The following is a 14,876-nucleotide window of genomic DNA, read 5'->3' on the forward strand; positions in this document are numbered from 1 at the left end:
ACAGAACACAATTGAGCTTTCTTCTTTCTTATCTAAGGATACAGCATGTTTCTCTATTTAAATATCATCATCTTTCATGCGTCCCAGTTGTGTGTGTGTGCATCCTGAGGTTCCACAGTCTTTGCCTTGCTGAGTTTATTCCAACGTATATTACAGCTTTGTTGCTCTTGCCACTGGGACTTTCCCTTCATTATATTTTCTTTCTTTTTTCCTTTTTTTTTTTTGAGAAAGATTAGCCCTGAGCTAACATTTGCTGCCAATCCTCCTCTTTTTGCTGAGGAAGACTGGCCCTGAGCTAACATCCGTGCCCATCTTCCTCTACTTTATATGTCGGACGCCTACCACAGCATGGTGTGCCAAGCGGTGCCACGTCCGCACCAGGGATCCAAACCTGCAAACCCTGGGCTGCCGAAGCGGAACGTGCGCACTTAACCGCTACGCCACCGGGCCGGCCCTCATTATATTTTCTGAAGAATGTGTTTGCTCTTTGCATACAAGAAAGCTCTTGATGGTTTTCAAAAACACCACGTAAAACAGGTTTCTTTACGCCTGGGCTTCTCAGAGACTCTAATATACTAAAATTCTCAAAGGAGAAAAATACTTAATATGTCAGACTGCCAAACTTACTGACCAATGGAATCTTTCTCAGAATACTTTTGAAAAATTCATAGAACTAGCATTGCAAAGAACGCATCTAAGAATAAAATGATTATCTACTCAATTTACATGATTTTTTTCTCTACATTAACTTGTCTTGACAAGGTAATTCATTAACCCTATATTCTTTGTTCTAGACATCATCTTACGCGCTACCATATGCAAGGTTCTTTCTGGATTCTAGCCAACATTCTTGATGGTGTACAAGTGCCATGAAATTTCAATCATCGTTACTTTCACATTCTTGTTTCCTCTCACTTTCAAGTTACCTTTCCTTTCTAGAATACTGATACTCGGGGCTGGCCCGGTGATGCAGTGGTTAAGTGCACACATTCCGCTTCTCGGTGGCCCGGGGTTTGCCAGTTCGAATCCCAGGTGCGGACATGGCACCGCTTGGCACGCCATGCTGTAGCAGGCATCCCACATATAAAGTAGAGGAAGATGGGCACGGATGTTAGCTCAGGGCCAGTCTTCCTCAGCAAAAAGAGGAGGATTGGCAGTAGTTAGCTCAGGGCTAATCTTCCTCAAAAAAAAAAAATAGAATACTGATACTCTATCTTATTTTTCCCAGTATATTTATCATTTTGTTATTTTAAAAATCCCATTGGGATTTTTGGGAACATCTAGAAATGTGGTATGTATCCTATTAGCACAAGGCCCCTGTACTTAAATGGTCTGCTAGTCCACTACAATTTTTACACATTAAATATGGAAAAGTCAACTTTTAGTAAAGTCAGATTATGAATAACCTGTTGTTGCTAGTCAAAGTCAGAACTAGCTGAGTACAAATCTGGCACAATTAGCAGGCATTCAACTTTTACTTGTTTTGCTAATGAAGGCAATATAAAGCTCAGGCCTAAAATTATAATAAAGGTGAACTATTCTGATGGTACAGCTAGCTTTACTAGTGTCCTAAGTGCCAGGATCAATGAAGAGAAATAAGACCGAACCAATATCTGCACATCAGGCAGTCACGTGAAAATCGTCCCTCAAAGACAGCCTCACTGCGCTATTCAGATAGCCTGGAACCCGTTTACCAGATTAACACAGCTGACCCACCATCCACCCATCCCTGCAGCACAGAGCTTCACATGGGTCAAAGCCACAAATGGAGACAGAGAGGAGAGAAGAAAGCAGGAGGAGGGAGAATCATGGATCTAAAGGAAGTGAGGATCCCATAAATAAAAGGAGATAAACAAGTACAGACAGGTAAGAAAAGTATTAATCTCTGTGCTACAAGACAAATAATACACAGTCAAGTTAATGACAAATCCTACTATACTTATTTTATAAATAAATAAATTTGAGCAGGGGCTGGCTGGTGGCATGGTGGTGCAGTCTGCACACTCTGCTTCAGGAACCCGGGGTTCATGGGTTCAGATCCAGTGTGAAGCAACGCACTGCTCATCAAGCCATGCTGTGGCAGCACCCCTTATACAAAATAGAGGAAGACTGGCACAGATGTTAGCTCTTCCTCACCGAAAAAATAAAAATAAATAAATAAATAATTTGAGCAAAGAAATATGATATCCAAAATCCTACATCAAATATTTTCTACGTATTGACTTAGGAATTAGGCCTTTTCAATTCAGATTAATAAATGTCATCTAATGAACCAAAGCAAATCACTTCAAGAATCTTGACATCCACCCAGTAAATACAATCAATTTGCTTACATCTTCTGGTGGTATAATCATGGAATTTTAAGCATGAAGCTAAGTGTAAATACCAACTGTTTATAGGACTTCATTCATTGGTGAAGCACCTACCACAGGCCTTGAACTGTTGTAGGCGCTGAGCATGCAGCAGTGAACAAAACAGACCAAGTCCCTGCCCTCAAGGAGCTTCCCGTCTAGCGAGGTGGGGAGATGATAAACAAATTAACAAACAGATTAGACAATGCTGGAAGGGATCAGGACTAAGAAGAAAAAGCAAGCAGGATAAGAGGAAGGAGCGTGACCTGGTACAAATATCATGGAGAAGCTACTATTTGAAGGCTGCAAGGGCGGAAACGCGGGCTGGGGGGTGGGCGTGGTCTCCTGTTCGCACTCTACTGTCACAATCGCAAGGAATGAAACGACTGAGTACCTGGTTTCTGGATCAAGCGAATCCATGAGCTTTTCATCAGCTAGTAATTTTTGCAAACTTTGATACAATTCCACATTTGTGTTCAACCTAGAAAAATTACAAATGATAAAAATTAAATGATTTTCTAATACTTTCTTTTTAACTTTACATCAAGAGAATGATGTCAAATTCTGACATACACAGGTCCAGAGGCCACTGGGACTAGGACTCGCATAACCCTACTTAGCATAGGGACAGCAGTCGGCTAGGCCAAGCGTTAAGGTACTAACTGTTCTGAAGGGTAAAAGGATACATTTAAAGCAAGAGTCTGCAGCTGGGGCCAGAAGAGCAGACAGGAAAGAGGGGAGGGGAGGAACATAACTGGTGATTTGACCCCACTGCCACTGCGAACCACTCCCCACCAGCAACATGCCAAAGGCCATTATTTTTTAATAAAGAAGAGGCATGAGAACAGGAGGGAGGATAAACAAACGTGGAGACTGTGTAGTCCTGAATGGAGTATGTACCCTAGATCCGGGGCTACCTCTGATCATCCAGGTGAGCGCAGGCCCACACTGTGAGGAGAGCTCAAGGACACATGCTTTGGGGCCACGCCCCAGGCTGCGCCACCAGCCCTACTCCTCCTGTGACCTCGGGCAAGTTACAGAACTCCTTCAGCTTGTCAGACCTCAGGTCGTCCAAGGGTCAAACAAGATGATGTGTGTACGGTGCGCACTCCCCGCCTGAACGGACGGAGCTGCTGTTAGGTGGCCGTACCAGCCTGCCCCTGGCCCCCAACCTGAGTACTGCTCTCAGCCTAACTCAGGGCACCGCTTCGGGCCCTCAGTGCTTCTTCCCTGGATGCCAAAAGCTCTGGCGCTCCCAGGGCTAAGCAGTGAGCTGCTTCTAGATGCAATCTGAGCCCCGTCTGGCGCATCCTCAGGGAAGGGCGCGGTTGTAAGAACCATTCACCAATTCCCACTCAGGGACTCAAGGATGGTCTGGTTCCCTGGTCAGCTCACAGTCAATAACCTGCAGTTTCATAGAAGGCGAAGGATTTCTGTTGCCATGGTTCTCATGGGCCACCCCAAACACCAAGGGAACTGAGGCGGTCACCACCAACCAAAAAACTCTCAACAGGAAGGGCAGGAAAGCGGGGCAAAGTCACTGTGGGCGCTTCCTCCTCCAGGCCTGCTCACACCAGGAGCTACTCCACGAGGACGCCTACACTGCATCCTCTTCAGAAGTCTGAGCAAATCTCTCACATTGTTCTATGTTCTAAGACCCCAAGATAATGTCTATACTTTAAGTCTATATTCAGCATGAATTCTAAACAAACACATCTAATTTTAGGCTATTTTTCCACTACTGGAAAATAAATCAATTCTACACACGCACCTAAAAGATCACCTGAAGCAGTGAAGATATGGCTCAGTGAGACTAAAGGAGAAAATGAGTCACAGGGCTTCGTGAGAACCGAGAGCACAGCTCCAGTGACGCCCTGCCAGCGGCTTCCTGAGCCGACCTTCCTGTCCCAGGCAGGCCTCAGGGCAGCAGCAGCAGAGTGCCATGAAGAACAGAAGACTGAAGTGCTCTCCAGTGAAGCGAGGACCTTGCACAGACACTCTTGACAACACTTCACTGCCAATTATGGTTTCCCACTGTCTTCCCACAAAATTAAGAGCCCATGTCCTTTAGACCAGAAGCATATATAAATGCGGGCATGACACAGCCTTCAGGGCGCCTCAGGCAGGTGATCCGGCAGCTCTGAGTCAGTTCCTGGGGCGAGCTCTCCCCAGGCAACGCTGTTTCTCCCAAGGAGTCTCCCAGTCTCAGCCCATCATCATGCCCCGCATCCAGACTGTGCAGGGACCAGTTTATCCTCTTCGACGAGGTGATTTTTCAATGGCGATAAGAAAAACCACATGCATGATCCCAAAAAGAGCAAACGGTGCTCAGTGGGGTACAAGCAGCACAGCCTGAAGCGTCAGGTCCTCCGGGAAGCCTTGTCAGACTAGAGAAGCCACGCCCTCCTCCTCCAACCACCGGTTTGCGAGCTTCGGCCTCCAGCCATCCCACCAGACCCGAAGCCCACCCGCCAGGCCCAGCACTCTCACCTGCTCTGGACACACGCAGCGTGACCCGCCCAAGCGCTTTGAACGCAGCGCTGTCCAAGTTATTAACAGGCACGTTGGAGCTCTCATAAATGGCTTTAAATATTTAAATTCACTCAAAATCACTTTAAAATAACTCACTTCATCACAGTCTCTGCCCTCTTGGATAGTTTTATGATCTCCCTAGACCCCCCATCCCAATCCACAGGGCTGCAAGACCCCTGTGTAGAGACGCTGGCTTCTTGCCCTTGGCCCACAGCTGTCAGTGCAACTGCAATTTAATCACACGATCAGCTGGAGTCTCCAACTTGCCACTGAGACACCAAGCAAGATACCCTTAGTTCTTGTAAGCAATAACCATGATGACAAGGATACTGGATGTCTGCTATACACCTGACACCATTATCAGCACTCAGTATTTATTATTTTATTTTCCTGAAAACAATTCTAAGAGGCAAATCATCTTATTACTCCACTTACAGACAAGGAAACTACGCGACAGAATAGATAAACAGCTAGCCCACTCACACTGCAAGTGCGGGAAGCAGTGAGCGGTGGCCGCCCAGGCCTCGCCAACGCCCCCCCAGCCTGGGTAGCAGTGGCTGCAGCACACACAGGGCCCCAGCCTGTGGGGCGGGACAGGACGAGCCTCCAGACACACTTCCTAGAGCACAAACGCAGGAAACGTGTCACCCGACGCCGTAACGAAGGGGGAACGAAACATACTTCTCCACCACGGTGCCAATGCTTCTACAAGCTTCTTCCGCTGCCTCTCTGAATGCTGGCTCAGGATGAGCAATTTTCACAAAATCAGCCTAAGAGGAAAGACAAAACCAAGAGGGAATTTGATGGAAAGCTTTCTTCCAGGATCTGAGGGCAAAAATAAAAACCTGTGTTTTAAAATGTGCCATCTGGCTTGACCGATGCGTTTCCATTACTGACATTTTCCTAAACTAGCAGGGCAAAGCGCTTCTTTCTGAACACTTATTAATTCTGTTAATCCTTGGAACCACGTTTGTTTCATTCCAGAGAAAACACTTTCACTAACCTTTAGAAAAGTTTTTCTCCTTCAAATAGCAACACCAAATGAATTCTTCCTAACTCTGTAGTTCTTTTAAAAAGCAGGCTCTTGCTTCAAATATTCTAAAACATTCTATCTTAAAAGTGCTCGCAACATGGTTCTCACGTTAGCCTGGCTCCAGAGAACTCCTAGAGGCTTTTCCTTTTTTAAAAATAGACACATATTATAGTTGCAAGACTAATTTAACTACATTCTAGCCCTCCTGCAGAAAACAACGGCACGTTCTCTCTGCAGCTCTTTGAGTAAACATGGATTCCCAGTCCCAGCCTAGACGGCACCCAGCTACCGCCGCTACACCGGCCTTAGAATTGAACTGAGCCAGAATTCTTTTTTAAAAAAAATTAAATCATGTAAAACTAGATTTTAGTTTTCATGTTAATTGAAGCAAATTGCAAAAGAAAAAGGCAGGGAAACTAGAAAATACTATGTATTTTCTTCATTCTCTAAGAAGACAACATATGTGACTGCAACATGAAATAAAACCACCCAAGGTAAAATTTCCTAATTTTATTATCAAATAGTTTTTAATGTAAAAACATTTAAATCCATAGTGTGATACAATATGTGATGCAACAATAAAATACCACTAGTACTAAAGCACCTGAAAATGAGCTATATGAAATTACAACAAATTCTATAAATTATTAATATACATATTATAGGAAGTACAATAGTAAATTCAAAACCCCAGCCTACATTTTAAAACTCATTTGTAATAGTGATGAGGAAAACAATACTGTTACACAGCAACTGTATTAAAAAACCAGGGCCGGCCTGTGGCCGAGTGGTTGAGCTTGCCCACTCTGCTTCAGCGTCCCAGGGTTTCGCTGGTTTGGATCCTGGGCGCGGACATGGCACCGCTCATCAGGCCACGCTGAGTTGGTGTCCCACACGCCACAACTAGAAGGACCCACGACTAAAATATACAAACTATGTACTGGGGGGATTTGGGGAGAAAAAAGCAGAAAAGAAAAAAAAAAGATTGGCAACAGTTGTTAGCTCAGGTGCCAATCTTTAAAAAAAGGAAAAAACAAAATGACCACTTGGTGGGAAATACAGTTTATAAAACCAATGCCTTATAATGGTATTGATCATACTGGCAAATAAAATCTTAGAAGTTGAAAAAGGAAGAAGGTTCTTTGGATTTTTTTATCCAAAGATTTACCTACATAAATCACATTATAATTTTTTAATGATATTATTATACTTCATAAATATAAAAAACTTCAAAAATAGGACAGGCTGTGGGGCAGAGAAGTTAAAATCTTTTAGTGAAGAGCAAAAGCAAAACGTGGAAAATATCCTAAAATACTGCTTAATTAAGATGAAGGCTAAGACAACAGACGGTGAGGTCTGCAGTTTTTGACTGAAAAAGCCAACACTTGATCACACATAAATGAAACTCACTGACAAACACTTTCCTTTTCAGATTTCAGCGACACAATTAAGTGGAGAAGGTGTGAGACCTCCTTTGTGGCAGTACGTCTCCCGTATCTCCTCCATCATTCAAAGCATCTGCTACCCACCTACTGGAGGGACAGAATCAAGACCCAAAAAACCGAGAACTGACTCCAAGGAGCCCAAAACACATCTCACTTCACTCCTGGGAACAAACTTTTAAGATAAGACACTTTCTCAATTTCCTTAAAACTGAGAAGCTTATAGTGACTGGAAGATGATCTGAAAGGTATTACTCCCCAATTCACATGCACAGGAGGAAGGAAACTTCCTGAAAAAAGGAAAAAGCAAAGATGTGGAGGTGTTATGGCTGGGTAAAAGAAGTCAGTCTCAAAAGGTAAATATGATTTCATTTCTCTGACATTTTAGAAAAGACAAACTACAGGGATGGAAAACAGAGGGGTAGGTGCCAGAGGTAAGAGGTGAGGGGTGAGTGTGGCTGTAAGGAGAACTTGTTTGGGGTGATGGAACAGTTATGCACCCTGACTGTGGTGGGGGCTACATGAGTATATGAGTTAAAATTCATAGAACCATACCACCCTCTAAAAGAAGTAAATTTTACTGTATGATAATTTTAAAAACAAACTCTTTTTTAAAAGATGGGGAGGCTAACCAACTTGCCACCCTCTCGAGGCAAAGAAGACCTGCTCATCTGACCAGAGCAGCCAGCCAGCCCCTGGAAGGGTACAGAAGAGCAGGTAAGAGCATGAGTTCTGCAGCCACACTGCCTGGACTCAAAGCCCAGCTCCACCACTTACTGGCTAGGTGACCTTGGGCACGCCACTTCACCTCTTAGTGCCTTTCTTTCCTCATCTGAAAGTGGAGACATGCTGAGAAAGTTAAATCACTTACTCCAGGTAAGGCTCTTACCAGGGACCTGGGCCCGGTAAGATCTAAAAAACGTCAACACCGGAACATAAGCGCCATGAAGTCAGAGACTGTGTCTTATTCAAGACTGCATTCCCAGTGGCTAGAACAGTGCCCGGCACATGGTGGGGCCTCAATATTGAATGAATCTAGGAAAAAAAGCTATATTAGCCCAATACCCAGTAGACAGGCTCACAAGCGATTGCAATCTTGGACTATGTGCACCACTAAAATCGCCTTCATGATGCAACTAATCGAGATGTGGGTTTCTCAGTCGGTGAAGAGACCCAGGTGCACTTCTATTGCAACTTTAAAATGGGGAGAAAAGGAAGCCTTTAATACAATTAGTTTGATGTCAAAACCTTATTTTTAATTAGAAAAGACATTCCTGAAAAGGTTTAGAAAAACCAGTTTTTCATAAGATTAATTTTATTGTAAAATTACAGATAAATGATCTATTAGAATTTTGGTAGAAGTTTTCATAAAAGAAGAATCCTTGTCAAATGAAGAATCTTTGCCATACAAGCAATAATTCTTTTATTATATATTACATGTATATTTTATTAAATGTACATAATAAAGTACAAGTTCTAAATATAACCTTTTCCTTTACGTTTTTTCCATTTCTAATGACATACTGCACTATATAACAAATTACACCCAACAGCTCTCAAATAGTTCACGTTTTTAAGACTTTACAGTCTAATATTAAACCTAACCAACTCAGTGTACATTGCAATAGTCTGAAGGAGAGAGACAGCTTCAAGTCTTACAGCAAGCGTCTTACCAAGTCAGCCACGCGGCACAAGGAGTCGGAGAGCTCGTCAAAGATGAGCACGGTCTGCGGCCCGGGGGGCGTGCAGCGCGCACGCTCCACGAGCAAGTCCGTCTTTCTCAAGGCATTTTCTTGCGCAATACGAAATCCTTCTGGGGAACTGAGCTCGGGAACTCCAAAAAGACCCTGAAATCCAAAGAATAGTTCCAATTTGTAACTAAAAATATGATTTTTTGGTAGTAAGTATACTTTTTTCATAAAGGAAATCTTGGTTCTCATTGGTATATCATATAATTACACCACCTGCGATCACAGATAACACTTTGACATTCCCTACAAAATTCCACATAAATTAGACTAAAAATGTTTTAAAAACGTAATTTTTCTTCAATTTTTAATTAGTTTATAATAAACAGAAATAGAATGACACAGGTTCAAAATCCAGCTGTGTGACTAGTACAGAATCTAACTCATAAAGTGGTTACAAGGTTTAAATGAGATAACACGTGTTAAAAAACCATTTTAACAGTGCCTGGTACCCAAAAGCCTTTAACAGATGTTAGCTGTAATCCTTATTAGCTGTGGAAGCTTGGCCGAGTCCTCTCCCCTCCTAGGCCTAATTTTTCATCAGGCACAATGGGGACGGCCATATGTACCTCACAGCATGGGCACAGGTACTAGGTTAGAAAGCGTGTGTGAAGTCCTTAGGACACTGAGGGGTATCAAGTCAGGTCCAGTACACAGTACCAATTATCCCACAATTATAAAACAGGGAGGATGAGTTGATTATTGAGCACACAGATATTCTAGAAAGATTTAAAAAATATGTTGAACCAAGTCACAGGCTGAAACTGGCAGCAAACTTTATACTTTCCAAAAGCATGTGAATATCTTGATAAAGACAAAAATCACTACTCTGTTGAGAATAACCTTCTTCTTGTACCAGTTCAATCACACTTGTTATTGCACTCAGAAAGGAAGAAAACCCCCAAACATTTATCTTGCACCTACTGCACACGAATCAGCGTACTATATACTTTAGACAGGCTCTCTCGTTTAAATTACACAATCCTAGAAAAGGAACGATCACTCTCCTTTTACAAGTGAGGAAACACTCTTGAAGATGTTAAAAAAAAATGTTCGAGGGGCCAGCCTGGTGGCATAGTGGTGAAGTTCGTCCACTCTGCTTCAGCAGTCCGGGGTTCATGGGTTTGGATCCCAGGCACGGGCCTACACACCCACTCATCAGGCCATGGTGTGGGAGCGTCTCATGTGCAAAATGGAGGAAGACTGGCACAGATGTTAGTTCAGGCCTGATGTTCCTCACCAAAAAAATAAAACATCTGAGGTCATTAATTGCGGGAAAGAGAGAACTTGAACCTGCTCCATCTATCTCTAAAGCCCCCACTCTTTCCAGACTTCTGTACTGCAATTTATCTGTTTGGAAGTCTTCTCTTCTGAGAAGGTGAGCTCCTAGAGGTAGGAGCCCTGCACTTCATCTAACCAGCTGCCCAACAGTGCCTAACACGCTGAGGAACTCAGGAATGAAAGAAAGCAATGGACCGGATGCTTAACTTTGTAGATTAACTTTGTAGTTGCTGAACATGTTGATTTGGGAAATACCAAGAGGTAAAACTTTCAGGCCTGATAAGGCCTACTGCTTCTGCAAGAAGTTTTTTTTTTTAAGATTTTTTTATTTTTTTCCTTTTTCTCCGCAAAGCCCCCCAGTACATAGTTGTATATTTTCAGTTGTGGGTCCTTCTAGTTGTAGCATGTGGGACACCACCATCAGCATGGCTTGTTGAGCAGTGCCATGTCCGTGCCCAGGATCTGAACCGGCGAAACCCTGGGCCACGAAAGCGGAGCACACAAACTTAACCACTTGGCCACGGGGCCAGCCCCTGTTAAATTCTTCTTAAAATATATTAAGAAGTTGAAGAAAATAAAGACAATTGGGGAAACAGTAGAACGGGGACCAAAAATAAATTTGATCTTTACAGTGATTTAACTTGATTCAAGTACACTGTTAATTTTCACTGCCCAGCACACCTCCCCACACGACTCCTAGGAATTCTAAACCTCAGGCTACCAGTTAAGGTAATGCTAAAAAACTACATAAACCTTTGGGGGGGAGTTTTCTTTGTTTTAGTCAAAAAACAATGCACATATTGGAAAATCTGATATCGGTACATAAAATCATGATGTACAAAAGAAAAATTAATAAAGCTAAAATTAGTTATAATTCATCCACCCAAAACCGAGCTTACTCTGTCTTTCTGCTCAGTACCTACAGGCTGTTCTTCTCATCCTCAAACCAACTACATTAATACCAACATTATTTACCCGTGTGGAAGTTGGTGTAGCAAATTTCATACAAAAATAATTTTAAAACACAAAATGGTAATGACAGGGATAAAATAAGAAAACACATCATTAGGCTAACTGTAACCATATCCTAGACTCCTCTTTATAAGAAAGACAATGGCAGAAATAATGAAGAAATTAAAAAGGCAAAAATAAAAGCAACAACCTAAAGCGGACAAAATTCACAAATGCATAATAGAACAGGCAGCAGGTAAGTCCCCTTCAAGTTTGCCTTCCTTTCACCTTTAATTCCGTCATTCAATAAATATTACTAAATGCCAGACACCATGCTGGGCGTGTGGATATAACAATAAACAGGAACCAAGGAATTCAGTGAGTGACTTCTTGGGGGAAGAAGTCACCGTGATCGACTCCATCGCACTGTATTGGAAATTAGACTGCTCTCAACAGCTCTGAGTTTTAGAAGAAAACAAAGCAAAAACAAAGCCCAAAGCTCTGGAAAAATTAATGGGATTTCGGGCATCAATGGAACTAATTACAAGACTGAAGGAAAGTGTGTCCTTGGAAAAAGACACTTGAAACCGCATGTGAACTCACAGGGCGAGGCCTCACATTGCACAAGTGTAGGGTTGGAGCAAAACTGAACTTCGGCGGGGATTGGGCTGAGCGTGAGGAGAGGGCGGGACCAGCAGGGGGAATCCACTGCCACCGCCAAGATGAACTACTTTAAGTTCTGTGGAGCAAGGGGCTCACGCTGAAGCGGGTCATGGGACCTACATTCTGGGGACAGGACCACTAAAGGCCCCTTCGCCCGCTTTAAAACAACCCCTCAAAGAGATCAAGGTCACCAAGACAGCAAACGACACCCTACTGTACCAAGTGGGTTCGCTGCCTGGCTCCTCCCAGACCCAAACGACCTTGCCCGCATCCCCGCTAGCCACGTGGAGAAGGGCCAGCTGATCTCTGGGGGCCAGGGGGTGCCCCCTCTCGCGCCGCTCACCCGGCGCTCGCCGAAGAGGTCCAGGCGGCGGCCCTGGGGCTTGACATTGAAGGCGGCGCCCACCGGGGACCAGCTGGTGCTGACCCCCCGGGCCCGGATCCCGGCTCCGAGGCCGCCCAGGCCCGCTCGCCCCGGCCGCAGAGGCGCTGCCCGGGCGCGGAGGCCGCCCAGCCCTCGGGAGCACAGCATCGCGGTCCGGAGCAGCCCCTTCCCCCGGCACGAGGCCCGGCCTCGCACGGCCTCTCCGCCGGGGAGCACGCGCGCCGCGTTTCCAAGGCAGCGGCGCACGCCGCGACACGTGACGCCCGCGCTTCCGGGTCGGCGCTACGGGTCCTCAGGACGTGGGCACGTCGGCGCCCCGAGGGCAAGAGCGGCGCCCCGCCGCCTTCTCGGCCGCCACTGCGGTCTCGCGCCCCCGTGTGCCTGGAGTCAGGAACGACCGAGGCTCGCCTTTGTCGACCCCGTGACCGCGCGGGCGGACGCCCCTTGCGGGCCGAGCTCTCTCGGAGTGGCGCTGATGCTCCGGAGAAGGCGGATGGCGGGCCCGCCGAGCGGCCGGCGCCCTCGGCCTGCGCTCCAGGAGATGGGCGAGGTCAGATGCACGGTGCCCGCCCAGAGCTCCGGCTGTGGGGAACCGAATAAACTGCCAGCGAATCCTTATTTATTTTGGCTTGTAAAGTTGTCACCATCGTCTACGATACAAACTTTGGAGGGAGGATTTCGCCATACTTCGCTCACCAAGAGGAGAAGGAAGAGACTCGGGCGGGGCAGGAGGGGAGCGGGAATGCGACTGCGCCGGGGCCTCGGCCGCAGGCGCCCGAGAGCGGCCGGGGGCCGGGACCCGGGGGGCGGGGGCGCTGCGCCCCGGAAACGCCTGCAGCAGGGCCCGCCCGCCCCGGTGCCGGAGCTGCGGCTGGTGCGGCGGGACAGGAGCTCAGTGGACCTCCTTATTCCACGGCGAACCGCAGGTCGTGTCCTTAATGCCCGTTGTTTGAAGTCCCGGCCCCGCTGTATCTCGCCTGAATGTTTGGGCTCAGGGGAAGCTCTGCTCCTTTCAGCGTTGCTTGTTGGGTTCGAGCAGTGCTGAGAGTCTTGAAAGCTCCAGAGAACCAGAAGCGAAGGCCGAGTGGTCGTGCTGCCTATAGATACCTGCTAACCCCACGCCTCCCCCGCCAAACGATGTAGCTTTAAATGGAGTTTGTTTTCAGTTTAGCCTAGTAGGGAGAAAAAGCCCACATGATAATGATAAATAACAATTAAAATTTAGTTAAGACAAGTACCATTGTGTACCTATACAATTCTTTATAACTTAACTATAAATTCTATATTTCATTGTGTATATGTGGTAAGTTGTGATTTCATTTTCGACTGATTTTTTAATCAGAGATTTAAAAGTATTTAAAATCTCCGAATTTCTAACTCCATGTTGATTAATATCGCATTTTCTGTAACCAGTTGCTTCTTAGGGCAGCCACCCCACATTGCAGACCGAATGCTTGTATAGCAGGTCCTTACAAAGATGTCAAATGTGTCATGTAAAAAAGAAAATTCATCAATATATTTGACAAAAGTGCTTATTTTATCATATTTTTTAAAAAAGAGTTCCAAACCTGAGAGCCTTTCTTTAGCCCAGAATGGTTTTTATACCAGGACACCTAACCATTTTTAATGCAAGCATTTAACCCTAAAAACGTCCTCAGGGGATGATGACTTGTGCTAAATTAGAGAGCCTGGCAGAGTTAGACTTTTAAAGACTGCAGTCCAGGTGCACAGACAACCAATGAAAAAGAACCCCCAACGGCACATCGGACGCCTCTCCCCCACCACCACCCGGCAAGTGTCTCTTTCTAAAGTCCTTTAAAACATGATTTACATCTCATCTATATTTGCCCTGCAAAAAAAAAATTACAAGAGCTTATCCTGTGTCCTGGGCATGAGTTACATTGTTTCCTTTATTCCTATCTCAGCCTATACAGTTGTGTTCCTAAATAGAAGGGCGTTAGCACAGGCATTGCCTCTATTCAAAGAAAACCAGACTTTACACTGGGGAAAATAGCTTGCATTATTACAATTCAAAGAAGCCAAAAGATAAGGACTCTGGCTCAGTAAATGAAATGATCAGTCACTCTGTCGCTGAGCAGAAGGGCAGCAAGGCAAGTGCAGGACCTGGGGTGCAAAACGGAAGGAGGTGCTCCCTCTCGGGTCAAGTGCATGAGTGTGAGCACCTGAGTGAGTGCCTCCTTAGACTGTGCGCCCTGGGTGCCTCACCTGCTTCACCCTAGTCCTGGCTCTGCTCTAGAAGGAACATAAGTTAAGGAAGGCCGATAAGATACCTGTAAGCAGAAATTATTTCTGTCTATTTCCAAAATTTTCCGTAACCACCAAGTACTTGTAAATATTTCACCTACTGCAGTGCTGCCTGCGTATAATGATAATTCAGAAAAACCCCATATTCCCAGGGAATGAAGATATCATTACAAGCGAGTTTACTTGGTTGGAGTGTGGATAGAATGGCTCTAAGTCCCAATTTCA

General features: G+C 45.1%; 1 protein-coding gene across 5 annotated transcripts in view; it reads right to left on the minus strand.

The window, feature by feature from the left end:
* MIPEP (mitochondrial intermediate peptidase) overlaps positions 1–12,664 on the minus strand; it is a 186,301-nt gene extending 173,637 nt beyond the window's left edge. For 4 of the 5 annotated variants that reach the window (XM_070520407.1, XM_070520408.1, XM_044777434.2 and 1 more), the window contains exons 1-4: positions 12,345–12,663; positions 9,032–9,205; positions 5,565–5,653; positions 2,746–2,832 (exon numbers count right to left, since the gene is read on the minus strand). In XM_070520407.1, coding sequence (XP_070376508.1) covers positions 2,746–2,832; positions 5,565–5,653; positions 9,032–9,205; positions 12,345–12,533 — 539 coding nt within the window. In that variant the 5' untranslated portion in view covers positions 12,534–12,663. Of the gene's footprint in view, positions 1–2,745; positions 2,833–5,564; positions 5,654–9,031; positions 9,206–12,344 lie in introns of all 5 variants that reach the window. The other variant, XM_044777435.2, reaches the window with a different exon arrangement.
* Positions 12,665–14,876: the final 2,212 nt, after the last annotated feature.

This window comes from Equus asinus, chromosome 11 (genome assembly GCF_041296235.1).
Source record: "Equus asinus isolate D_3611 breed Donkey chromosome 11, EquAss-T2T_v2, whole genome shotgun sequence".
Classification (NCBI taxonomy): Eukaryota; Metazoa; Chordata; class Mammalia; order Perissodactyla; family Equidae; genus Equus; species Equus asinus.